We start from the raw sequence: 26,190 nt of genomic DNA, 5'->3' as shown, positions 1-26,190 counted from the left end.
TTCATGAGGAAGAAGAATGAACTTGAATGATTTTAGCAAATGGCTGCAATATAACAAAGAGTGAAAAATTTAAGGGGGTCTGAATACTTTCCGTACCCACTGTATATTCTAGGTTCTTCAAAGTAGCCACCTTTTGCTTTGATTACTGCTTTGCACACTCTTGGCATTCTCTTGATGAGCTTCAAGAGGTAGTCACCTGAAATGGTCTTCCAACAGTCTTGAAGGAGTTCCCCGAGAGATGCTTGGCACTTGTTGGCCCTTTTGCCTTCACTCTGCGGTCCAGCTCACCCCTAAACCATCTCGATTGGGTTCAGGTCCGGTGACTGTGGAGGCCAGGTCATCTGGCGCAGCACCCCATCACTCTCCTTCTTGGTCAAATAGCCCTTGATGCCTTCAGTGTGACTCTACAATTTTCATAGTCATGAAAATAAAGAAAACTCTTTGAATGAAAAGGTGTGTCCAAACTTTTGGTCTGTACTGTATATATATATATATATATATATATATATATATATATATATATATATATATATATATATATATATATATATATATATAACACGGTCTTCTTAGAAATATTTAGAAATGTGTTGTTATAAAAAAGACAATCGTTGGGCCACAATGATTGTACATAGCACTTATACTAAAAAGTTACCTCACTACTGACTCTGCAAATTTTTTGTGTCATGTGATTAAATCAGATGATAGTTTCAACTGCCAAACACAATGCAACTTTATCATGAATTGTATACCTGAGACGTAATGCTTGAGTGGGATAACATTTTATTACCATTTCAATATCATACTATTTCTCAATACCTTCAACAATTCTGAACAGAAAAGAAATTCGTTGCACATGCAATTCTGTTCGAGTGGTAGCGTTTTCATTCTGGTGGCTTTCTTTTAATTTTCTTTAGCTATGAGGTTAACCATCCTTAGGTTTGATTCTACAGTATTTCTTAAAGATTAAACATAGAGAAGAAATAAAATAAGATTATTCATAGTTTTCATGCCACTACAATGTGCAAGAGAGCAGGACTATACCATGTCTCTCAGCTGTGTAAGGCACTGTAAAAAAAAAAAAGTAGTAATTATTCAGTAATACTTAAGGAGTAGTGAAGTGGTGTGGCACAAACACAGACCAGATCTGCAACTGACCAACACATTAGTGAAGAAATATAACAATAACTTAAAAAAATTAAATACAAATAAAGTAAAACCTATAGGGAGCTTAACAGTACAGTATATAGACCAGCTTTAAATAACATTCAGAAACATGTGATTATTTGTATTATTTAAATTTAAAACAGAATTTTTTTTTTTTTACCAAATGCTGGTTTAATAATAAAAATAATAATAATAATAATAATAAAATTAACAATTGTTGGGATTAAAGTAACTGGTGAATTAAAAGAATTATAATGTACAGATAAGACCTTTAAAATAAACTTAAAAGCCTGACCTACAGTGAATCAATACTATAATGTATAAATATTCTAACAAAAATTTTAAAATTGGCCTCAGTTACTATAAAGAAAAGAACAACAACAACAAACAAAAAAACCCTACATTTTGTCGTACAATATGATAAAATGAGAAAATTTGTGTGGTAAATGTGTTCAAAACACAAAGGACAATCATCTAATTAGATGGTTCTGATGTGGCAATACAGTCTTTTAAGCCTTTTATCATATCTAATCATCTCATACATGTGTGTAATATACCACAGTGTCTTGTTTTGTGCTTTATGGATCATAGTCTGTCCTTTTAACCATGTATATTTCATGTAATAAAGTTCCTAGAAATGGCGAGACAATAGAAGCTTAAGCTTCTTGTATTCAGTGTTTCCATGTGACTAAACCTTAGTCACAAATTTCTCCATTTCGAAAATGAGTTCGACAGCAGCATGAACATCTTGGACGACATTGTAGGGCTCGATCAGCGCAGGCTCGACTCGAAAGTCACGGTGTCCATGGAACACAGTCTCTTTGATGCACTGGTTGGTGCCTTTCAGCAGCTCTGTGTGCGGGTTATACACGCCTGTACACACCAGGATAGACTTGCAGGATGTGGCAGAAGGAGACGCTAACTCACTCTCCCAGTCGTTGTCTGTGTCCTCGTCCTGAGAGACGGACGCTCCTGTGCCGGTCAGAGCTTGTTGCATTTGGCCGCTCTTCCTGGACATCCGTTCCTTGAGGTAGCGGTTGTAGAGGTTTGCACCGTAGATGTCCGTCATGAGGTTGTCTCTAGGGTATTCAGAGGACACCGGAAGTAAGAAAAATATGATCTCGTTAGGTCACGTGAATGGCCGTAAACATTTTATATTTTAACAACAAGAACAAAATCCGTTCAGACCACAGGGCTGAATACTCAAATCTGATTCCTGGTTCTATTCTATTTTGGGGAGGTGGTAGCTTAGTGGTTGAGGCATTGGACTTTGAATCAGAAGGCCATTAGTTCAAGCCCAGTCACACCAAGCTTCCACTCTTGGGTTGGTCCATGAACAAGGCCCTTAACCCCATAGCTACAAATGTAAGTCGCTACGCATAAGGGGCCAAGTGGCTTATTATTATACTGTTCGTTATTGTTTCTATAGTAACAATGTCAGGAGAAGTAAAACATGAGACACGTGATAAAAAAAAATAGGAAGTGTAGTCCCCAAGCACAATCCTGAAAATACAATGGTGTTTTATATTGACATTTATTTATCATTTTGGAAAGTGTCGCAGTCAGGAGTGAAGCATAATAAAAAATTCTAATTTGTAAGTTTCTTGATACCTTAAGAAGCAGCATTCTTTAGCGAGTGAGTGAGTAAACAAAGAGAAGAAACTGGCGAAGGAACTTCTATTTGTAGCTGTCACAATGTAAAAGATAACAGGAAGTAACCTGTTTTGCAGCCATTCCAAATCATTGACGGTCGCTACAAATGACTCAATATTGTATCGTGTTGTTTTTCATTGACAGGAAGCGAAACAACTTCAGGGTTAGGCTGCATTCTACTACCCCATCATTTTAATAATTATCGGCATGTCCCATCATGCTTTAGTCCCCCTGAAAAGTATTAAAACAACCTGACACCTGACATAACCAAAATGCAGTCTTCTCTTGTGATGCTGTTCCAGACTTGTACAATAGCTTCTTTTAGTTGACTGATTGGGAGGTGAAATGCTGCTCATTTCCTTCAAATCCTTTTTGTGTTGTTAGTAAGTTTAAGATCATTATCTTGCTGAATGAATTTTATTGGGAAGTTCCTCCGAATTAATCGGGATGCATTTCTTGGTAAACTGGCAGACAGAATGAATTTAAAAGCCTACAGAAACATTCTGTCTGCCAGTTTACCAAGAAATGCATCCCGATTAATTCGGAGGAACTTCCCAATAAAATTCATCATAAGTGATCAATTATCAATTAATCATTAGGAAGCGTGTTCCAGAAGCAGCCATGGCAAGAATCCGAGCTCATGACTCACTTTATCCACCATGCTTGACCAATGAGCTTTTATGTTTGGGATCATTAGCAGATCCTTTCTTTCTACTCAAGCTGGTCTTTCCATCACTTTAGTAGAGGTTCGTTTTTGTCTCTAATTCTGCTTCCAATAGCTTCACCCCTGTATAGGTTACTGGTGATACTGGTACTATTTCTTTTTTCTTTTTTGTTTCATCTTGTTTTTGAGTTGTTTTCCCAAAAAGGCTGACTTTTTTTATGTCTGTTTGTCAGTACACCAGTAGTTTAATTTTTTTAGGACATTCCAAAATGTCGTATGCTTATGCATTAGATTTTCCATATTTCCCCCATCTTTAAAATACCTTGATTTTCTCTCATATTCACATTCAGGGCTATTAAGAGTTAACAAAAAAAAAATCAAGGTAATAGGACACAACTTGGCAACAAGAAAAACTGGTCAATCATTGTTCCAATATTTCTGACCATTTGATAAATTGTATAGTTTTAACCAAAAGTTAAAGTTTGGCACATCTAGATGTAAATATCAGGAAATTCTATTATCTCATTTTTATTTTAAAAACAAACCTAAATGTCTTCAGTGTAGTGTAAAATGTAAAGAATTGACCCTGCTTGTCCAATACTTCGAGGGAATATACATATATTACAGATCGTTTAAATCCAGAGAATAATACATTTTAATAAAAGTACAAAAATGCCTGCTGTTTATACAATGCATCCAGAAATTATTCACAGCACTTCACTTTTTTCACATTTTATGTTACCGCCTTATTCCAAAATTGATTCAATTCATTGTTGTCTTCAAAATTCTACAAACAATATCCCATAATGATAACATGACAGAAGTTTGTTTGAAATCTCTGCAAATTTATTAGAAATAAAAAATGGAAGAAAGAAAAAAAAAAAAATCACATGTACATAAGTATTCTCAGGTCTTTTTGAGTTTGATGCTACAAGCTTGGCACAGCTATTCTTCTTTGCAGAACCTCTCAAGCTCCATCGGGTTGGTTTTCTCCACACATGATGCTTGGCATTCAGGCCAAAAAGGTTCAATCTATGTTTCATCAGACCAGAGAATTTTTTATCTCATGGTCTAAGAGTTCTTTATGTGCCTGTTGGCAAACTCCAGGCGAGCTGTCATGTGCCTTACTGAGGAGTGGCTTCCATCTGGCCACTCTACCATACAGGCCTGATTGGTGAAGTGCTGCAGAGTTGGTTGTTCTTCTGGAAGGTTCTCCTCTCTCCACAGAGACACGATGGAAAGCTTTCAGAGTGACCTTCAGGCTTTTGGTCACTTCCCTGATTAAGGCCATTCTCCCCCGATTGCTCAGTTTGGTCGGGCGGTCTGCTCTGGGAAGAGTCCTGGTGGTCCCCAATTTTCTTCCATTTACAGATGATGGAGGCCACTGTGCCCAGTGGGACCTTCAATCTTGTAGAAATTTTTCTGTTCCCTTCCCCAGAGCTGTGCCTCAAGACAATCCTGTCTCGGAGATCTACAGACAATTCCTTAGACTTCATTTCTTGGTTTATCCTCTGACATGCACTGTTTACTGTGGGACCTTCTATAGAGAGGTATGTGTCTTTCCAAATAATGTCTAATCAACTGAATTTACCACAGGTGAACTCCAATCAGGCTGTAAAAATATCTAAAGGATGACCAGTGGAAACTGGATGCACCTGAGCTCAATTATGAGTGAATAATGAATGAAATCCCTCTTGGAATAAGGCTGTAAAATAACAAAATGTGAAAAAAACGAAGCACTGTGAATACTTTACGGATGCACTGAATATTTGAAAGTGATCTCGGCAGCTGTATGTTTACATACACTACATGGACAAAAGATTGTGATCATCTGACCATAATATTCATGTGCTTTTCCCACATCCCATTGCACATTTAAGATGCTTATTTGCTTTGGAGATTTTTGCTTATTCAGCCACATGGATGTTATTAAGGTAAAGCGGTCTGGGGTGCAGATAGTGTTCCAATTCATCCCAAAGGTGTTCAGTAGGGTTGAGGTCAGATTTCTATAACAGGCCACTCAAGATCTTTCACTCCAAACCATGTAAACCATATCTTCATGGAGCTGGCTTTATGCACGGTCACACTTGAATAGATTTGGGTCTTCTAGTTCAAGTGAAGGTAAAGGTAATTTTACCACATCCAAAGACATCCATTACAATAATGTGCCTCCAACTTTGTGGTAAGAGAACCACATACGACCGAGAAAGTCAGTTGCCCAAATACCTTTATCGATATAATGTGCTCTGATGTACACTTTAACTGTGCAAACACACTTATTCGGAGCTCTCTTTGAGCTAATATCTTTCAACAGATAAATATGAGATGAGGTAAAGTTGTGATATATTCTTACCCAACAGCATAGAGTGAGGTGATTGGTGATCTCCAGCCTCGCTCTGCAGCCTGTGTTCTGATCAGATACTCAGCGTAATGATAAGTCAGCTCACTAGGTTTCCCCATCAGAGCCTCATACTTCAGCTCCTGGCCTGTGATCTTCTGGTAGATGTTCTCCAGGCACACCATGAACGTGCCGTGGCCGAATCTGTCAACGGGAAAAAGGTCCTTAATATCTCAAGTGTTTATTGTACTCGCTATGCAGTCTTGAACAAAACTGGCAAGGAAGAACTTTAGACAAGGTTTGTGTATCAGGTAATACATTTCTGTTTGTGGATTTTTTTGGCAACACAAAGTATACCATGTCTGCAAAATATTAAAAAGTCAAGAACAATGCAATGTTACAACCTGGAACTAAAATGGACTTGACTGGGAATGTGGATCATATATATTTACACTATACAGATAAAACTATTGGTATATCTGACTTTTCCAGCCATATGTGGCCTTTAGCCAAACTGTTCACTTGAACTAGGAGACCCAAACCTGCTCCATAATGACAATGACTGTGTGCACAAAGCCAGTCCCATTAACATATCTTTTGCATTGGGTGGAAATGTAGTGACATACAGTATATAGTGGAATGAAATCAAAGTGTGAGCAATTCAAATATCATGTGATCTCAGTACACTCAATTACATCTGTTCCTGAAAGGCAAAAGAGATTGCTAAAAGAACATACCCAAACAAACATCTCATGAACCAAGTCTTACCAAAATACGCTGGAAACAATGTTTTGGAAACGTATCATTCATGTTTTCGTAATGCAAGCCACAGCCTATTGTTTCTACTAGCCATTAGGGCCTTGCTATTAAACGTACATCTTATCAGGAAACACAAAAGGTAGCTGCCTTTTAGTTTTGTTGTACGGTTTGTGTTGCTATTGCACACCTGAACTAATAACTGTTACTGAACAGTTACCTTGGAGCCTGGGCTTCTGCCATCCACATGAGGTCCATGTTACATGCTAAGACAGGCAGGTGGGTGGAGTTAGATGTTGCATATACATTACTCAGATTCCCACCAGTCAGTAAAACATCGATAATTAGCTGCAGGTTGGTCTCCCATCTAACTGGCTCTCCAAAGAGGATCACAGCTGCAAATAAGCAGAAGACAAATATGATAATTATACAGAAATTCTAGTCATAAATACCACCTTATCCGTCTAATTAATCAAATTCTTTCTGCTTGTTTGCCATGACTACAGCCAGTAAGGATCACTAAAGCTTCACTACTAAGAAACCATATTCTGAAAGCTTTTTTTATTCAGTTCTTTTTCCCCATAAACTGAACATGTAGTTTATATTCATCACATGCAAACTAATTAATGACTTTTTATAACTGACTGCATGCAAAATCCCAGGATTATATTCAAAGTCCTCATTTTTATACTTCAATGGTAACAACTCTTTTACAGGCACTTTCATAGCAGATGTAAAATAACATAATGTGAAATTAACAACAGCAGACTTTAAAATGTTTGGAGACAATTATCGAGTCTCAGTTATCAGAGCTTTTTAACATTTTGAACAAGAACATTTATTACTCAGGAGCGGCTGGTGAGAGAATGACTGTTATAGCTGTAAATGATCACAGGAATTAAACTGTGAATGTTCCAAAACATTAAATATAAGTGTAAAACAAGGGATTGTTTTCTTAATAAAAAAAATTATAAATGTTGTCGAATTGATGTGGTGTATGAGAAAATGTGGGAAAGTTATTTTCTAGCGTAATGTAATTAAATAATTTATAAACTATCGGGTAGTATTCAAATCATCATTGATTATCTTATAACACATCCTGTCATGTTTTATGTCTTACAAATATCATTGTAAAGTATTCTGGATTGTTTTATCTGTATCGTCATAGTTACTGGTGGGACTATGTTGCAAAGAATGGACAAGTCATTAAATCTATAACACAGGCAGGCGAAAAAAAAACCCAAATCCATTTAGCAACAAAAGGATCTTACCTTCAATGTCTGTAAGGTTCACAATAGGAGAGGACTGCAATCATAATAAAGAAAAATAGAATTGATATCTCTCCTGGTCTAACTCTTTTTGAAGAGATCCTGAATTTTACAATGAAAAATAAAAATATACTGGCTTATCATAATACATCCTGTGCTATGTCTTCCTGCAGGGTTTAGGCCAAACTCTAAACAAACCATGCTCCTTTATGTATGTGACTATCCAGTTTAAGGTTAGAATGAAGCTCTGCAGGAAGGTAGAGCAATATATATATTTACTTATGTACATGTGGGGAAAAAAAAGCATACCAAATAATCTCTACTCTTCTTGACTAAATATGACGTGTAAACCTACAACCTAATGCATGAGAAACTAGAGAGAAAAAATGTCTCTTTTATTCCGAGAAAAGAATGAATATAAAAGCAGGATAATAAAAAAATTTGTTTAAAGATGAGCTAAGATAATTGAGAATAAATAATACTGGAAAGATACAGTGGTTTCTTTCTTCTGGTATTTGGACACCAATAATGGCACTAAACCTACTGTTGAATTACAGCTTTGAGAAATTGATGGTTAAATTTTGGCCCGTTCCCCTAAAGATCATATTCAATTCCCCAAGATTCTAATGGTTCCTCTGAGGCCATGCATGGCCTTCCTTTAAATTATTATTGGTTTTGAAACATCTATTCATCCCAGATTCAGTTTCTCGGCTAATGAAATTAAAATCTCTTCTGATATTTCCGGGGACATCACCCTATTCATGTTTCCTTTAATTATGTGTGATGCCTGTCAGGATTATGAACAGAGACTTTGCTTCCCACAAGCAGCTGTTGTTTGCAGAGATGCAGTTAGATCTTCATTTAATTTAACATGCATATGTGTGTCCTTCTTTATCTAAGCAATTTAAGTTTACAAACGTGTACGCTTTTTGTGCTTATGAATGCATAGTACTCACTGGCAATTTTGGTCGTCGGTTATGGTCCACCATGTCCAGTAGGGGAAATGATTCTCTTACCATATCGATACTGACCACTTTAATAAAGCCCAAGCTGAGAGCAAAGATTAAGGAAAAAATTCACATACTTCAGTATGATACAAAAGACCCCTCAAAACATGTATGTTTTGTCTAGAAACTTTAGCAATGACCCAAATAAGGACCTCATCTTAGATGCACTTGACTGTGGCTCAACGAAGTGCATTTATAACGGTGAGATACTTTGATGTGGCTTTATGGAACTGTAAGAAAATTTAAAGGAGCACTTTTTCAACTGACAGAGGACTCACTTACGCATCTGACAAATCATTTCTTGCTTTAATGCCTCGAGGTAGCAGGTATATTTCCATAGAATCCAGTCAAATTCAAGGGTACTTTTCTGAGAATATTTAATGATTGAATTATTTATTTAAACCAGACATCGTGTAGCTTGAAGCTATCGCGTTCAATTTCACATATAATATATTACACATATAACAGCTCACGAGAGAATGCATCCTGCCCTGATTGCAAAATACCCAAGCACCTCTGCGTGCACCCCTTTTTTTGACCAGGTAAACTGTATTTATACATGCACCTCAGAACAAAACAGTTCCAATTCTTTCAGCTATTCTGTCATCTGTCATTTTTCAGTGTGACGCTTTTAGTAATGAGTACGCAGTTCAGCTAGAAATTAATAAAGTGTCTTTTTCTTCTTTCGGCTTCTCCCATTAGGGGTCGCCACAGCGGATCATCCTTCTCCATACCCCCCTGTCCTCTACATCTGACTCTTTTACCCCAACTACCTGCATGTCTTCCCTCACCACATCCATAAACCTCCTCCTTGGCCTTCCTCTTTTCCTCCATCCTCAGCATTCTCCTCCCGATATACCCCATGTCCCTCCTCTGCACATGTCCAAACCATCTCAATCAAGCCTCCCTCACGTTGTCTCCAAAACGTCCTACATGCGCTGTCCAATGTATTTTGGTATATTAAAAAAATCTAATGGATTGGGGTCTGGTGAATTTACAGCTCACTTTGTTACACATATACACAGTGTTAAACAACCGACACATTTGGCTCTATGCACTTTACAGCTATCATCCCTCAATGTAGGAGTGGCAAGATTTTGTTCTTTCAAGGATTAGGGTTTCTAAAATAAAATAACGATCCAGGTTTACAGATTTATTATTCGGATTTGAAATCTACTGACGTTGCACAAAAAAAGGTCACTAGTGTGAATCTATGCTGAATTCATATATAAAGAACTTTCCATGCACAGCTTGCACACTACTAATCTAATCTACATCATGCTATTTCCTAACCTGCAGCAATCATGAACTCTGCCTGAACTGTTATATAAACAAGAAATTCACATGTTTCACACACCTTGGTGACATGAGTCATTTACTCATTTACATCATCTGTCAGGATACAAGGAAGACATGCTTTCAGTCTCTTCTTTGTTCTGGCTCTTAGGTGGTAGACCATACTTCCAATTGATGTCTGAACAGCTGAGCAATCTTCAAACAACATAATTCTGAGAGATTCCTATGTTTTCCCCAAACAAAGTTTCAGACCAATTCTTAGTCTGTGTTCTAATGAGCCAATATTATAATGTATTTTTTTGATGAAGACTCCAAAGCATATTGTATTTTGATTTCAGCACACAAGACGACATGTGCATTGTCCCTCAAACTGCTGTGATCTCATGAATGTTCTACACTTTTCAGAAACTCATTTTTGTAGAAACGTGTCAGGAGACTAGAAAAATATGTTTAGGATTCTAGAAATCGTTGGCATTCCAGTTAAATAATACCGTATACATATACTCATTTTTGGAAAGTAACTGTAATAATGCTTCATGACACATTCGTCAACATTCCTTGACAGAATAATCTGTCTCTATACCAGAACTGGTAGGGGAACAGTTGATATTTCTGTAAGCTTAGCCACTACACAGTGTTTTGGTTTTGCTAACACCAGCAACCCTGTGCTTGAATCGGAAAGCACTGACAAGATGAATTCACTGCACTTTTTTGTGAAAATATACAATATTCAGTCGCACTATCATGTGACACTTACAACAAGTTAATGATGGTTTATAATACATACATATAAAAAGTGAAAAGGATACTTTTTGGCAATGTCCAGCACTGGGCCTTGACCTGATACCAACACACACTTATCATGATATTTCCTGAACATTCTCAGGGGACTATGAGACATCACGACTTGATCTTGGGATATCTGTGGGAGAACATATAAACATATACAAGTACATACATGAGTAACATTCCACATATAAAAACACTGACCCATCTCAATTTTACCATTTATTTACAAATATTCACAAGGTCATATAAACACAAATATCGTTTTAAAAGTACCAAAAGCGAAAAGTACGTGATTTTCCCAGGATCCTTTCCAAATTTCAGGCCAAATTTGAAATGTCACGAAGGTGCTAAATGTTTCTGGAAAGCTCTGAATACCGTTATGAAAGGAAAGGTGCACATACCAGATACTCCATCATTTACTAATTTGGTTGATATTTGTCTATATCAATGTTTTATATACATATTTATGAAATCAGTGAAACCTTGTGTTCACTGTATTACTCTGTTAATATTGCTTGACTTGATCATGACTTACCCATGTTACATTTATACAGTTGAAGTAAAATAAAAGTAAAGCACATTTATATTCATATTGGAAATGAAGAAATTAAAATATTCAGTATTAGTAGCTTAACATATTTTTCTGATTGTGATATAAATTGCAATCCTCAGGTATAGTCTTAATTCTAAATGTACACTTCTGCATTTGAATGCACTGGGTCAGAACTTAATGTCAAGCAAGAAAACCACTGTAAAAGCCATTGTAACCGTGGGCAAAAATCATTGGTTGGTTCTGTTTCAGTTCTTCTTTACAAAGATGCATTAGTCTTGTTCCATTTACATTTATGCTATTTGAAAGACCACTTAGATTTATCTTAGGGTTTAGGGCCTTGCTCAGGGGTAGCAGTTTGGTTGTGCTGTGATTTGAACTCATGATCTTAACCACTGAGCTACCACTTTCCTGCACTAGTTAGTAGCTTTCATTAGAGGTCCCCTGGTGGTCTAGTGGTTAAGATGCAGCGCTCCCACCGCTGCGACCCGGGTTCGATTCCCGGTCAGGGAACCATCCCCAGCCACTCTTAGTGCCGGTCCCAAGCCCGGATAAATTGGGGAGGGTTGCGTTAGGAAGGGCATCCAGCGTAAAACATGTGCCAAATCAAACGTGCGGAGGATCCGCTGTGGCGCCCCCTAACGGGAGAAGCCGAAAAGAAACTAGTAACTTTCATTAGAAATCAATATATTGAAGGATGGGTATTGGGATGTGACCAAACTGAGGAAAAACTATGGATGAAATTATCTGGTGAATAATTCCAAACCAATCGTCTAGCCCAGTGCTTAAATTGCATTGTGTCATCTGTGTCTGTGTTATGTAGTGTGTTTCAATGATTTACTCACAGGAACCCCCAGAATGTGAGATAGCTGATCTGCTTTCTTTTGCCGCAGACAGTTCCCAGCATTGGTGACAAAAACCACAGGAACGATAAACTGGCCGTTAGAGTCCACCAGCTTGTGAAAAGCTTTTTTGGCTGCAGGGATGGGTGTCTTTCCTCGTACTAAAACCCCATCAATGTCGAACAGCAAACCAAAGCCTGGCTCGTTCTGTTTAAACAGAAGAAGAATGTTAGAAAGAGTGTAGATAGACACACGTGTACCGAATGCAATCCTTTTTACGTGTGGAACATAGTTAAAATCTGAGTCCCTGCAAGTTTGTTTAGTCTCCGCCTCAGTGTCACTGTGGCTGCTCACTCCATACCGAAAATACGATTTGTTTTGCGCTTGATGAAAATGCAAGAAAAATCCATGGAGCTAGCGTTAGCCGCTAACCAGGAACTGGCTAGCGGCTAACGCTAGCGCTATGGATTCTTTAGTGTTTAATGCCCAGCTTCAAAAATTTCTCTTAAAAGGAGAAAATCCTGACATATCACATATTGAGGGAGTGAATGAATGAAGGATGGAAGAAATGAAGACATTTGTTAAAGTATGCTGAAATAAGTAGAACAGTTTAGATTTGTTTTGTTCTATTTTATTTGTTATAAAACACTTTTTATATATTATTTAACCAAGCATGCATTTTATTTCAAATTGTTTCGAAAATATAAACTGTTGATGTTCACAAATGTTAATAATAATAAACTGCGTTAATAAAAACGACAAGCAATGTTGTGTTTTGCATTTCTTCCATCTATTAGTTCCATCTATGAGTTTTGTGTACCGTTTGTGTACACCCCTACCCAATACCCAATCTCTCTCAATGTTCACACTCAACAGATCAATGTCTACTCACACATGGACTCAATCACCTTCACAGCAAACACTTACAGCATAAAAGGACTCTAAGTATACACATGCATCACAAAGTGATTTCCAGTTTTCTAACCAGCCTAATTGATCTTGTTTGAATAAATGGTTTATTATAAATCCATTGATTACCAGCACTTTACTATTTCCTGACACCAACAAACAAACAAATCCAACTACACTAATATCATAAGATTACAAAAATAAAAAAAAGCTTCTCATGAATAATATGAATTTAATCCATGTACACTATCCATGTATCATCACAGTTGCAGTGTCTATGACTTTATACCATTAAAAATAATATTTTTAGCTTTAAAACACAATTCTTTTGATAGAACGATGGCAGTGAATGTCTTTCAATAATATAAATAATATGTTCAATAATATCCTTATTCTAGGCATAGCTTTATGTAATAATTGCATGAGTATCATTATTAAGGCCTTGTATAAGTGTAAGTTTGATTAATGCAGCTTTTTCAAACTATCTGATACTATATACACATTTCGAAGAGCAGATTTTGATTACTCTAGCAACTTGGTTTTTCCCTAAGGGCCAATTTTATTTGTATTTTTTTCCAGCACAAAGGGGTTAATGTCAGCGCATGAGTGTGTGAACATCAAGAGTGTTGAGTTAACAAATGTGTGTGTGTGTGTGCTTAGCTGCATGAACTGCATGATTTTTGATGTATTAAGTGATGATGCATTGAAGGTATATTTAAAAAAACAATAGACATCAGACCTTGTCTTAAGGTTAACATTAAGGCCATTAAGGTTTTCAGGTATATGCTGAATACAACTTACTGACTACTTTATTTGTATGTAATAGACCTTTAACACTGTAGGAAATGTCCTTCAATTGTGTAGGTACGATGTTACAACACTAAGTAGGCTCCATGTTTGACCTGTTTAACTAACATTACTAAGCTCATGTATTGGAAATGGATACTTTGGTTGTGTAAAGTTAATACTCGATTGCTTTACTGCAATTATTTGAGCTGACCTGGATTTTTTGAGCTCGTCGTGTCAATAGATTAGATTAGTCTATAGATTCTGCATATGGTTCATCATTCATTCAAATTACACAATGTATATGGATATACGATACAACATGTATGCTTTACATTATCATTACATGTAGTTTTTTTTACATGTGGCATGAAGCCTATAGAAAAAAATTGGGTGTATGAAACAAATATTCACACTTTACAACTTTTATTTTACAGCTTCAGCATGCTTACTTACAAACACTATATAAACAAAGGTATGTATCAAGATTGTTACACTATTGTTGAACTATTGTAATAATCTCCGCTCTTCTGGAAAAGTTTTCAATTATGTTTTTGGAAAGTGGGCGTGTAAACTGGATTTGTCTTCATTCAGGTACAAGGCGTTCTAGTTCAGGTTCTATGGTGTTCAATGGCAAACCATAATGCCCCGAACCTTGCTTTGATTACAGAAGCATTTTCATGCTTAAAACAGGACCCCTTAGTTCCACTGAATAATTAAATGCAATTCTACAACATACAAAGACATTCTACACAATTGTTTTACCAATTTTGTGCCAACAGTTAAATTGAAGAGTGATGGCCAGGTGTTTGCATGACTGGAAGTTACTTATACAATTATAAGAAATATGCCCATATATAAATTTACATTAAGAGTAATTAATTTGTTGTGTGCTTTAATTTCGAAACAATACAGGGGTGAGATTGGGTACATTTGTGTATTTTATTGTTTAAGCAGCACTACTTTGATGTTACCTCCAAAATATAGCCACCTCTAAAAGTATTAGAACAGCAATAAAAACATTTGAGTTTAAGGTAAAAAAAAAAAAATTATGATACAGTGCATCAAAATGTAAGCTTACGTTTTCTGATATTTACATTTGAATGTTTTAAACAACTTACTTTTTGATGAACCTGATTATTTTTCAAGTGACCAAAAACACTGGAACGCTTGATTGACAGATGTTGTCCAGGTCTGTGCTTCTAGATTGCTTGTTTGAACTAGAGCTGTTTAAACAATCTTTACCGGGGAAAAAGGCGATGTGACTGCAGGTTTCATTTTAATCAAGAAAAAGCCACACCTGATACTACTTGTTTTAATCAACTCGATGCTGATCTTCCAACAGGCTATCAGATGTGGCTGATAATTGATTGGAATGAAAACCTGCGCCCTTTGTGTATAATAACGGATTAGCTCTGAATATCTCTTGGTTTGTCATCAGGGTTTTAATTGAGCAAAATGCATTGGTTGTTATAAAGGATAAGACAACACGAAAAGAGGTGTCTTTCAACCAGACATGTCGTATAACGAAAATGACCAACAACCTCCACAGGATAGAAGTGAAGGTATCAAAATCCAACTTCCAAACAATACTTTAAGTGCAGTTATTGACTGCATCACAAGATGCAAACCATTCATCAGCAGTAAGATTCAGAAGACCAAATGGTCATTTAAATTTAAAATGAATACAGAAATTTCTTTGAAAACGTTCTAGGGTTAGATGAACCTCTGGCAAAGTGAAGAGGCTGACTTATGGAGAAAGAAAGGATCTGCTCATGATCCATAACATCCAAACTCATTAATCAAAGCATGGTGACTGTAGTGTCATGGGATTGGTTTTGCTTGGCTGCTTCTGCCACAGTCTCACTAATTATTATTGATGATGTAACTCATAAAGGGAGCAGCAGAACACATTTAGAAATCTTCATATCCATCCTATCTGCAAATTTAAGAGAATGCATCCGATCTAATTGGAAGGGCGTTCATCATCTACCAAGACAATGAACCAAAACACACTGCCAACACAACAAAAAACCTGAGGTCCAAAATGTGGAAAATTTTAAACTGCCATTCACCAAACCATAAACACTCAAAAATCATGTAATCCATCACAAAAAAAATGCAATGGTTTAGTTGCTGTCCTGATGCAGTTCTTTTCGAGCAAAGAATGAAACTGTTTGGTGGCAAACTAGCAACAGATATGCAACCATATATTGAAGGTGTTTAATATCTGTTCCTACACTTTTGCTCACCTACACAATTGGTGGTCCTACTCATCTATTGATCCTAAAATTTTTATGTTTTCAGTGTACAATAAAATAAAAATCAAGAGAACCGGCTTTGCCATTCCAATATTTTCAGAGAAGGAATTGTATATACTTTATGCTGAATGACATTGTCCACAGTACACGTTTCCTGCAGGTGAACATCAGACACAAATTGTCTACAAGGACACCACAACCCCGTCTGTATTGTTTTGAATAACTCGACAGCAGAAGATCGCAGGATGTCAGGAACACATCATCTGAAAACCTGTACTCAGATCTACTCGTCTGAAGAAATGGAAAGAATGAAAATGGAAAAAGGATTTAGATCATCCCTTCATTTTTACACACAAAGAGATTTGGAGATTTCCAATGAATAGAAGCAAAAATCATGGATGCAAATCAAGACAAATATTCTGACTTGTGATGGAAAAAAACAAACCTGTGGATTGATGCAAATGCATTGATGAAGCTTTTGTTATGGGTTTATTCCCACATAGACTTCATGCCCCCACTTAACCCCAATCCCAGAGGAAAACAATCCAAACAGAAACAAGGAAAAGACAGAAGAATTCCTGCATGTTGTCGTAGTTTAATGTTTAGGCATTTTGCCATTATGAGACCCAACATCATCTCCATCCCCTTATGAGAACACAAGTTAACACTACAGGCGATTGAGCTCATAATCTGTGATGTTAATGCACATGTGCAGCAAACCAGCTGTGGACCTGACCATCCAATGATGTCTAACGACCTCTTTTACATGCTAATGCTACTTTTACAGCCTGTAGCATTGCCCTGTTAGCCTATAGCTCACAGACGCCTATAGGAATGCGTTACCTTTTTCCTGGGCAATGCGAAAGCGCACATCGCCCTCCGGGATTGTTGCCGGGCAACAGAAATGCCGCTGGCGGACCTCAGGATTAAACCGAACGCCCTCATTTCGCCTCTTGTTTAGTCTTTCCACCGACACCCAGGACGACCGCCGCCGTTCGTGGCCGGTCGCTTCAGTGTCTCCATGTAGCTTTTGTAAGAGGAGAGAACGTGACGCCAGAGGAGGAGGAGGAGATACCCCGAAATTCATTCACCACGTTACTACGGTAACAACAGTCACCGACAGGGGGCGCTGCTGCAAGTGAGGAGGATCAGCTGTGTGAGGGGAGGAGTGGGGGGGTGTATGTTTAAAAAATAAAAAATAAAATAAAACCACGCGTGCGCAGTTTTACAGATTTTCACCTCCAACAAGACATTGAAATTATTTAGATTTTGGATTCATATCAACCCTGGTTTTATCTCTAAGTTTTGAAAATCCTGATATTCCTAACCAAAGATTTCAAGATGTAAATGTTCAGGAAGAGATCCTGATTAACAACAACCATGACCCCCCTTCTCCACACACACACACACACACACACACTTGTAAGAGTTGTTGAACGTGTCTCTGACATACCATGAATACATGGCTGTGTAAAACATTCTCAGAAATGCCTATACGTTCAAGGAATACCGAGGAATTCTCAAGAAAAACCTACTAATTTGCGTAATCTGCCTGTTTAAAAAAGTTAACCAGTTACTACTTTGTAATAAAAGTAACAGATATATGTAATAGGTACAAGAGTTCTCAAAATACTAAATTTCATGTCCCAAATATTGGCACAGCTAAGGTCTAGAAATTAAAAAAAGGAAAAACCCACAAAACCTATATTAAGTCAAAGCAAAGAGATCTTTCAGGTTTTAATTGTTAGTCATTCATTTTGTATATACTCGCACAACTTTTTTTTGGTTAAAAACAAGCACACAAACCAACAAAAAAAATCCCACACAGCTTCAGGTCAAACACACTCCATGTTAGAAGATAACACAGACATTAAAACCTGGTACACACAAAATCAACCATTTTGTAGAAAATTTTTACTAGTCCAAAAAAATTTGAGCATTGTATACAAAATATATTTACAAAGCATTTGTTGTTGTTGATTCTCAAAAACACATTTTCCCAAAACACACTATATGGCCAAACATATGTGGACACCTACACATTATTACTCAAATGGTTTTTTTTTTGGTAGCACAATACTATAGGTTGGCTTTGTATGCTGGAAAATTACAATTTGTCTTCATGGGATCTAAATGGCACGAACACGTTCGTGAATAAAAATAAAAAAAAAACCTAAGCGAGGCCAACGAAGACATGCTTTTCCAGAGTAGGAGTGGAAAAACCTAGAGCAGCCTGCACCCTATAGAACACTTTTTGGAATAAACTGTAAAACTGAACCAGGACTCCTCGACTGGAATCAGTGCCTGATCTCACTAGTTTTGTGGTTTAATGAACACAAATCTCATTTATGTAGCAAAATCTATTAAAAAAGCACAGAAGGACTAAATCTGGGAAGGGATGTTCAACAAGTACATATGTTTATAATGGTTAGGTGTCCAAATCCTTCTGGCCATACAGTGTTTTACATTTGTAAATGGTTGGTATAACACAGTATAGATAAATCATAGAACAAACAAACAAAAACCAGTTAACAGAAATGCCAGATGTTTTGACATGTATAAGCCACCGCATTTTGCAATGTATATGCCACTTTTGTAAAGTTAGATGGGTCACATGCACATAAAAGTTGTTGAATAATTGGCAATAGTCACATCTACCCTTCATCAACCTGAATCCCCTTTAAATAAACATTGAAACACGTGAACTTTGAGCACAGACACAGGCACCGTTACAAGCCGAGCAACGCTTTAGCCTCCTCACTTTGTGCCATTAAGTTCTCGCTGGCGTACTTCTGCAGCAGTTCCATCTTCTTTCTTCTGACCAATGCTTCTTCGATCTGTGTTGAATCAATTTGATCATTAAAGTGAAGGTTTAATGTATAGCGTGTGCTGTACAGTTTCATTTAATGCTTGATTGTGATGCATGATTATTTGCATAATTGCACAAGGAGTTATTATATTGAATAAATTATTATTACCTGTGCAGCCCTGACCAACAAACCCACAATTCTGTCTACAGTGATATTTCTTATATGATGTGATATGATATGGCAGACAGTTTCTCACCTCTTTCTGTGATGGTACAGGTACATGAGCTATAAATGTTTGGGCTCCATCCTCCCCCTCCATCTGTTCCCTCATCTCATCATCAGATTGCTAATAAAATAAAGAATTCTATTTAGTACTAAAAACACCTTGTGATCAACATATCTATTAATAATCAATTTTAATAAACAAAAATAAGCAAAAATTCTACAACAGTCCAAACACTATTTATGCAATCACAGTATAAGGTATTATATAATAATGTATGAAAAGTAAAGTGTTCTGCTTCTGCTATTACCTCATCATCCTTAACGGCATATATGTATTCTTCCTCTTCTTCCACCTCTTTCGCCCCTCCGCCGCCGGCTAAACGAGCCTCTTTTTCAGCTTTCCACTTCTCAACGGCCTCTGCTATTGCTGTGAGGAAATGAACGCACAACAAAACAATGCTTCAATGACAGATTTCATTTATATTTTAAATCTTTGCTTAGGTATTAACGAAGCTTTAACTTTTTGTAGTGTTAAACTACAAAGTGTCTATTAACTCTGGATTCAGGATTAAATCCCAAGACTACAGAAACAAAACAGCCTGTAATATTAAAGTGGGAGTCAAAGTATGGAGAAGGGAGAAGCAATTTACAACACGACCACAGCCCAGACCCTCCATACAATGTTACAAAGCAGTAACAAGAGGAGAAACAAATCCTTATAAAGAATATGCTGGACACTCAGCAAACTTTAGAGCAAACTCGCATAATGCTAATCACCCTAAAAACACTATTCCTATAGTGAAGCATGGTGGTGGTAACATGTCATAGGTCTCCTCCTCATAAGATACCAAAAAACTACTCAAACAATGTAAGATCAAGTTCTGGTTTAAAGAAATACCCCAAATCAAAAAAATAGCTTTGAAAAGCTTTAAGCTTTTTTTCTGAATTAATTCCTTGCACCACCAAGAACATTACACCACCACAAGAACCCATCAATGTTAACATCTCGGCATTTTTGCACAAGATTCCTGGGACACATGGTACTGCAACATAGTGGACTGACTCACTTACACACCAAACCTCAAGCTGCATGTCTGCCATTCAGATAATTAACACAAATAGCATACACATGGCTGGGGATATGAACAGCATGTAAGGCCACATGCCTCTCAAAGTACAAACACAAAGACAACCTTTATAGCCACATCATTATAAGTACAGCCTGGTGTCCTTCTGGGAAAATGTGAGTGTGTGTGTGTGTGTGTGTGTGTGTGTGTGTGTGTGTGTGTGTGTGTGTGTGTGTGCTATAATGAAGTGAAATCACGTTTTAGCAGTAGCGCAAGTGCCTCGTGGTGGGATCGTGATTATAACTTAACTGCATGTGAGACGCATACTGTTTATTAATGAAGCAGAAACTTTATTCCAAAATGACCGCAATCTTTAAAAACAGAGCAAAAGCTTTTTAAATTGAAAAAACCACAGGACTCCTGGAACAATGTTCTTTGCACAGACAAGACCAAAGTGGACATGGTTGGCTATAATGCACTTTGACAAAAAACAAACACAGCATATCAGCAAAAACAACCCATACCAACTGTCAAGTAAAGGTGAAGAAGTGATCATATGGGCTTGTATCGCAGCCACAGGGTCTTGGCAACTTGCAGTCACGGAGTTGGCCATGAACTCCTCTGTACACCAAAGTATTCTAGAGTCAAATATGAGGCCATCTGTCCGAATGCTAACACGTCGCCAAAATTGAGCCATGCAACAGGACAATGATCCCAAGCACACCAGCAAATTTGGCTAAAAAAAGAATCAAGGTGTTGCAAATGCCCAATCAAAATCCAGACCTTAACCTGACTAAAATGCTGTGGTGGGATCTTAAGAGAGCTGTGCATAAACAAATGCCTGCAAACCTCAATAAACTGAAGCAACGTTGTAAAGAAGAGTGAGCCAAAATACCTCCACAATGATGTGAGAGACTGATAAAGTCGTACAGAACCAAATTACTGTATTTTTCGGACTATAAGCCGCTACTTTTTTCCCATGTTTTGAACCCCGCGGCTTAAACAACGGCTAATTTATGGATTTTTCCTGGGTTTTTCCCGGTTTCATAAACTTCAAGCCAAAAAACTGAACCCCATAACATTAGACCAATGAAATTTTCCGAACAAAAACGAAAAAAACGCACCTCACCTGTGTTCTGAGCTGCACGGCATCGGGAGAAAAAACTTCCACCGATGGTGATTTTTAAACGCACGACGATGCCAAAAGAAAAACTCGAGTGAAATAGTTGTGAAAGGAAGAAGGAAGACAGTGAACAATGACTTTCTTGGTAGGCTACTGTTTAGATACAAGCCGTTGTAGCGCGTTGAGTCTGGGTCATGGGCGAGCTCGCTAACTCCAGTTGCAACAGAAATCATATAAGCACAGACAGGTTTCCAAAACTCATGCTTTTTTATTATTCTTGGCAACAGCGTTATGGGTTAGTCAAAGAAACTTAGAAATGAGCATCAGAAAATAATAAGGACATATTCCTCGTTCTTGCACACACGCAGTAATAGCGGAAAAATGCGGCGCCAGTGTATTCCCAAAATACCGCTCTGCTCTAAAATGAAGAGCAACATATTTCACCCATTACACCGTGTAACAGACACTGTCTTCGTTAAAGCCTGTGAAAAGTTCATTAGTTTTAGTGTAGACAGGTGCGGCTTATTTGTGTTTAAAATAAATTTCAAAATTCAGTGGGTGCGGCTTATATATAGGTGCGCTTTACAGTCCGGAAATTACGGTACTTCAAGTTATTGCTGCTAAAGATGGTTCCTCAAGCTATTGAATTATAAGGTGTATTTTCACACACAATTTCTCCATTTCAGCTTAATCTTTGACCATGAATAAAGACAAGGTGTAATATCATGTGCTATTGCTCATCTAGGGTTGTATTGACCCAATTCTAAGACCTGACCGATTTCTATTATGTCCTGGAAAAAAAATGTAATAAATAAAGTATAATGTAAAAGCTTGAAGCTATGATGCAGCATTGACATTTAATGGGGCATTTCCTGTAGCTGAATATAAAATTGCAGCTTGCTGAGGATATTTCCACAACTTAGACACAAAATACCCCGCTGCTATTCAGCTCAAATACAAGACAGATGTCTTAGTTGCTCAACTACAGTAAGGATAAAGAACTGTTGTATGATAATATTCCTTTCAGAGCATTGCATGTATGTAAAAGAGGTAGGCTATGTTACCTTGTTTCTCATATTCTTGTTCCAAGGGTACTAACCCGCCGTCATCCTCGTCCCTGTAGCCGTAATACTCAGCATCGATTTCCTTCATCAGCTCACCCCTCGTTTTTCTGGGGGGTGCTACAGCTATAAAGGAAATATCACACAAATGTGAATACCACAAGGCCCTGAGACTCATGGAAGCAAATGCATACATTTAGGATTTTCTGTTCAGTATTTAAACTTTACTCACGTTCTTTTTCAAATAGCTCTCTGACACCAGGTAGGTCTTTTGCAGCACCAAAATATTTGTAACCTCTGTTTCCTGGCACTTCTTTGCCCTCGTGATCCAGCATTTTTGGGCCGATTCTCTAATGCACATGCAGGCAAAATTTGAGAAGTTAAAATCGGCTGGTAAGTTACTGTATGTGTTTATTTAAAGTGGTATTTACACTGGGCACATTTAACGTCTGAATCAGTGTTGCTGAATGCACATTACCTACAGAGAGAACCCCATAGCTCTTGAGTTGTATAGAATTGTTTTCAAATATTTACCGCATAGTCAGGGCCTCCCAGTTCTTTGATTCGATACTCCCAGTGGCCCTTCTCACGAAGAAGCTTGTTGATTTCATCATTCAAGTCACGGATCTTGAATTCCCCCAACCCAGCTATGATATACGTAATATAAAAAAAAAAAAAAAAACATAACAGTTTTATTTGTATTAATGAATTTTTTCTAAACATTTATATATAGCATAGAATACTACTGAATGTGCCACTTAATGCAGACTTTTTTTTTTGCCAATTTAATTTAACTGCATCTTAAGTAATTTTTTAACATCAGCACATGCATTTGGTTACCGAGCCATTGTATAATAAAATATAAAGACATACCGTTCTGAATTTGGGCCACCTTCTTTGAAATTTCACTGATGATCTATATTAAAAAAAAAAAAAAAAGAAAAAGAAAAGAAAAAAAAAAAGTTGAGATCAAAAACAAAAAAAAGGTTTATTTTAATGAATACAAATGATGGAAATCAGTAAGCAGTCCATGCTGATTACTCTACTTCAGACTCTATCCTATATAAGAGTAAATAGAAGGAAGTAGGAAGCAGTGCTGTAATTTACATGGATCAACTGTCTTAATAAATTTGACTTCATCTTTCAAAATTAGCATTCGTCTAGTGTGATGAAAAATGTAAAAAGACTAGCAAAAGGCTAATTCCATTTTGAAGTAGAATAATACAGGACAGAATTTTGTCTTCTGGTCTCATGTTCTGTTAACGTTTTGAATAGACAAAAATAGACACTAAAGCTTAAAGGATCTTATTGCTGCTGATAATTGCTTCGGATTACATACACGATGTAATATAACTAAACTTTCAAATTACTCAGTTTACCATACAAATATGAATGGGACATTCTAAATCTGCAATCAAATAAATAAATAAATCTGAATTGGCATAAATCTCTGCGCCTAAACAAGGACACTGCATAAATAAACGTATTCATATACAAGATTCATAAACGAATAATGCGTAATAAAATCTCTCACCTGCCGTCTCCATTTCTCTGCTTTAGGCAACTCGTTGCATTCTGAGGCGAGATATGGCCGTCTCTCCTGCATCAGTCACACAGAGCAAACAGCAAATAATCAATATTATTATCAGTTATTTAATAAAACAAAAAAAAAGTTTAAAGGGGGAAAATAGGCAAGAACACAGATCCCTAATGAGCAAGTCATAGTTGACATTTTGGGGGAAAAAATCTCCCTGATATGACCGTCATGAGGATTCTCAAGAAGACTCAGGAAAAGGGAGCACATTCAGAATTATAAATCTTAATAGTTGAATGATTAAATCTACATACAACTCAGGATAAACCATGCAACATTACCTTTACTTTTCCTTCTTCTAGCTGAGCTTGACGAAACCTGGCCAAGGCCGTCCTGCAAAGAAGAAAACAGGGAAGTGTGTAAATTAGCAAAGTTTAAAACGTAAATGATCTATCTATCTATCTATCTATCTATCTATCTATCTATCTATCTATCTATCTATCAATCAATCAATCAATCAATCAATTACGGGGGAGAGGCAGTTTATTATTTAAGATAAGATATTTAAGATTGATTAAGATAAAAAAAATGTTTTTTAATTAAATAGCACATGATGCCTAACAAGAACCAGCACCTTTTAAATATTTACAGAGGGAAAAAAAAATACACACAAAAAAAATGGCTGAATTGATTCATGTGTGTTATGTTTATTATCTTTCTTTTTATTTTGGTATTTTATGGTAATTTATTGTTACTCATGGGTAGAATAAACATTAGCTAATACAGGTATATTCTATCTATCTATCATATTAATCTATCGATTAATCCATCCATCCATCCATCCATCCATCCATCCATCCATCAATCAACTAACCAATTAACTAGTGTTCCAACTAGTAATGTCTAGAACCTGTACCTTTAAAATAAGTGAACATGTGAAATGAAACACTAGGTATAAATATACTGTACATAAATACAACACAAGTCAATACTTACATGGCCTTTTCTGCGTTTCGAGCCTGTTTTTGCAAAACACATTTTGTGATTAATTATTTGCATTATTTAACAGATCTTTTATGTATTATCAGTACATTCTAACATGACATCATGTTAAGCTAACTCGCTAATGCAACAAGCAAGAAAGATTAAGTTTCAAACATAAAAAATTCAGGCGTGAAAAGGGTCTCAGAACGAATTAATCAACAGAATAAAACCATTTTTGAGGTTTAATATCTGTATATTTAGTATTTACTCATGTATCAGTTGTATATAAGCGTATGCTTACCATGGTGGATTTTTAAAACAGACACCTTTACGTATGAGCGCGTCGACGCACAAATATGACGCGCGACAAACAACTTCCGTGGCGCAAACATATGACGCAATTACATCCCCGCCAAAAGAGATACATTTTTATTCTTATACAATATACTTGCATTTTAGTCGTCAAATTAAAGTACATTGGAGGCATGATTCATTTTGTACGGTTTTGCATTAGAAAATTAAAAATTATTTTTTGTTATTTATTTATTTATTTATTTATTTATTTAGTACATAAATGCATATGCGTCGTCATCTTGTGGCACACGACTGCCATTATAAAACTACACTTTCTATTCCGCGTTGATTACTGTATTTAAGACCGATTAATTATCTTTATATATATTTTTTTATATAAATAATGTAAGTTTACAGTATTGAATATGTAATTTATGAGATTGATGTTGACCTAAAAATATATTATTTTGCGGCTGCAAGAATTCAGTTGTAGATTCTTTTATTGTGGCTTTCTATTGTAATTACTTAATCAGTTTATATATAATTTGAAAAAAAAAACACCAACAACAACAACTTGTGATTTAGGAAAATAGTCTTATTGTTTTTGAGACACATGCATGTTCATTTTATTCTATTCAACAAACTACGTAAAGCAATGAATGAAAGAAAGTTGTGAAAAGATGAGTCCAAAATTCACATTTTTGGCTTAAACAGAAGATTTATGTAAGTCGGATAACAAGAGAGAAGATGTTTACAGACTGCCACACACCCACAGTTAAATGTGGAGGTGGAAGCTTAATGGTTAG

At 36.6% G+C, this 26,190-nt stretch overlaps 2 protein-coding genes across 2 annotated transcripts; both read right to left on the bottom strand.

Annotated features, from left to right (window-relative positions):
* Positions 1-766: 766 nt before the first annotated feature.
* LOC310722130 (haloacid dehalogenase-like hydrolase domain-containing 5) lies at positions 767-17,422 on the bottom strand. The gene is made up of 8 exons (XM_083534525.1): positions 17,130-17,422; positions 12,334-12,537; positions 10,959-11,071; positions 8,803-8,896; positions 7,850-7,883; positions 6,799-6,973; positions 5,838-6,026; positions 767-2,246 (listed from the first exon to the last, which is right to left on the bottom strand). Exons 1-8 carry the CDS (start codon positions 17,229-17,231, stop codon positions 1,856-1,858), a joined length of 1,302 nt encoding a protein of 433 aa, XP_083390651.1. The 5' UTR covers positions 17,232-17,422; the 3' UTR covers positions 767-1,855.
* Positions 17,423-18,185: 763 nt separating this feature from the next.
* isy1 (ISY1 splicing factor homolog) lies at positions 18,186-25,502 on the bottom strand. The gene is made up of 11 exons (XM_083534570.1): positions 25,392-25,502; positions 25,103-25,125; positions 24,448-24,499; positions 24,107-24,172; positions 23,446-23,488; positions 23,107-23,219; positions 22,805-22,922; positions 22,576-22,698; positions 19,630-19,748; positions 19,353-19,442; positions 18,186-19,123 (listed from the first exon to the last, which is right to left on the bottom strand). Exons 1-11 carry the CDS (start codon positions 25,392-25,394, stop codon positions 19,016-19,018), a joined length of 858 nt encoding a protein of 285 aa, XP_083390696.1. The 5' UTR covers positions 25,395-25,502; the 3' UTR covers positions 18,186-19,015.
* Positions 25,503-26,190: the final 688 nt, after the last annotated feature.

Source organism: Silurus aristotelis (genome assembly GCF_946808225.1).
Source record: "Silurus aristotelis genome assembly, chromosome: 28".
Classification (NCBI taxonomy): domain Eukaryota; kingdom Metazoa; phylum Chordata; class Actinopteri; order Siluriformes; family Siluridae; genus Silurus; species Silurus aristotelis.
This window is presented reverse-complemented; position numbering and strand designations above follow the sequence as displayed.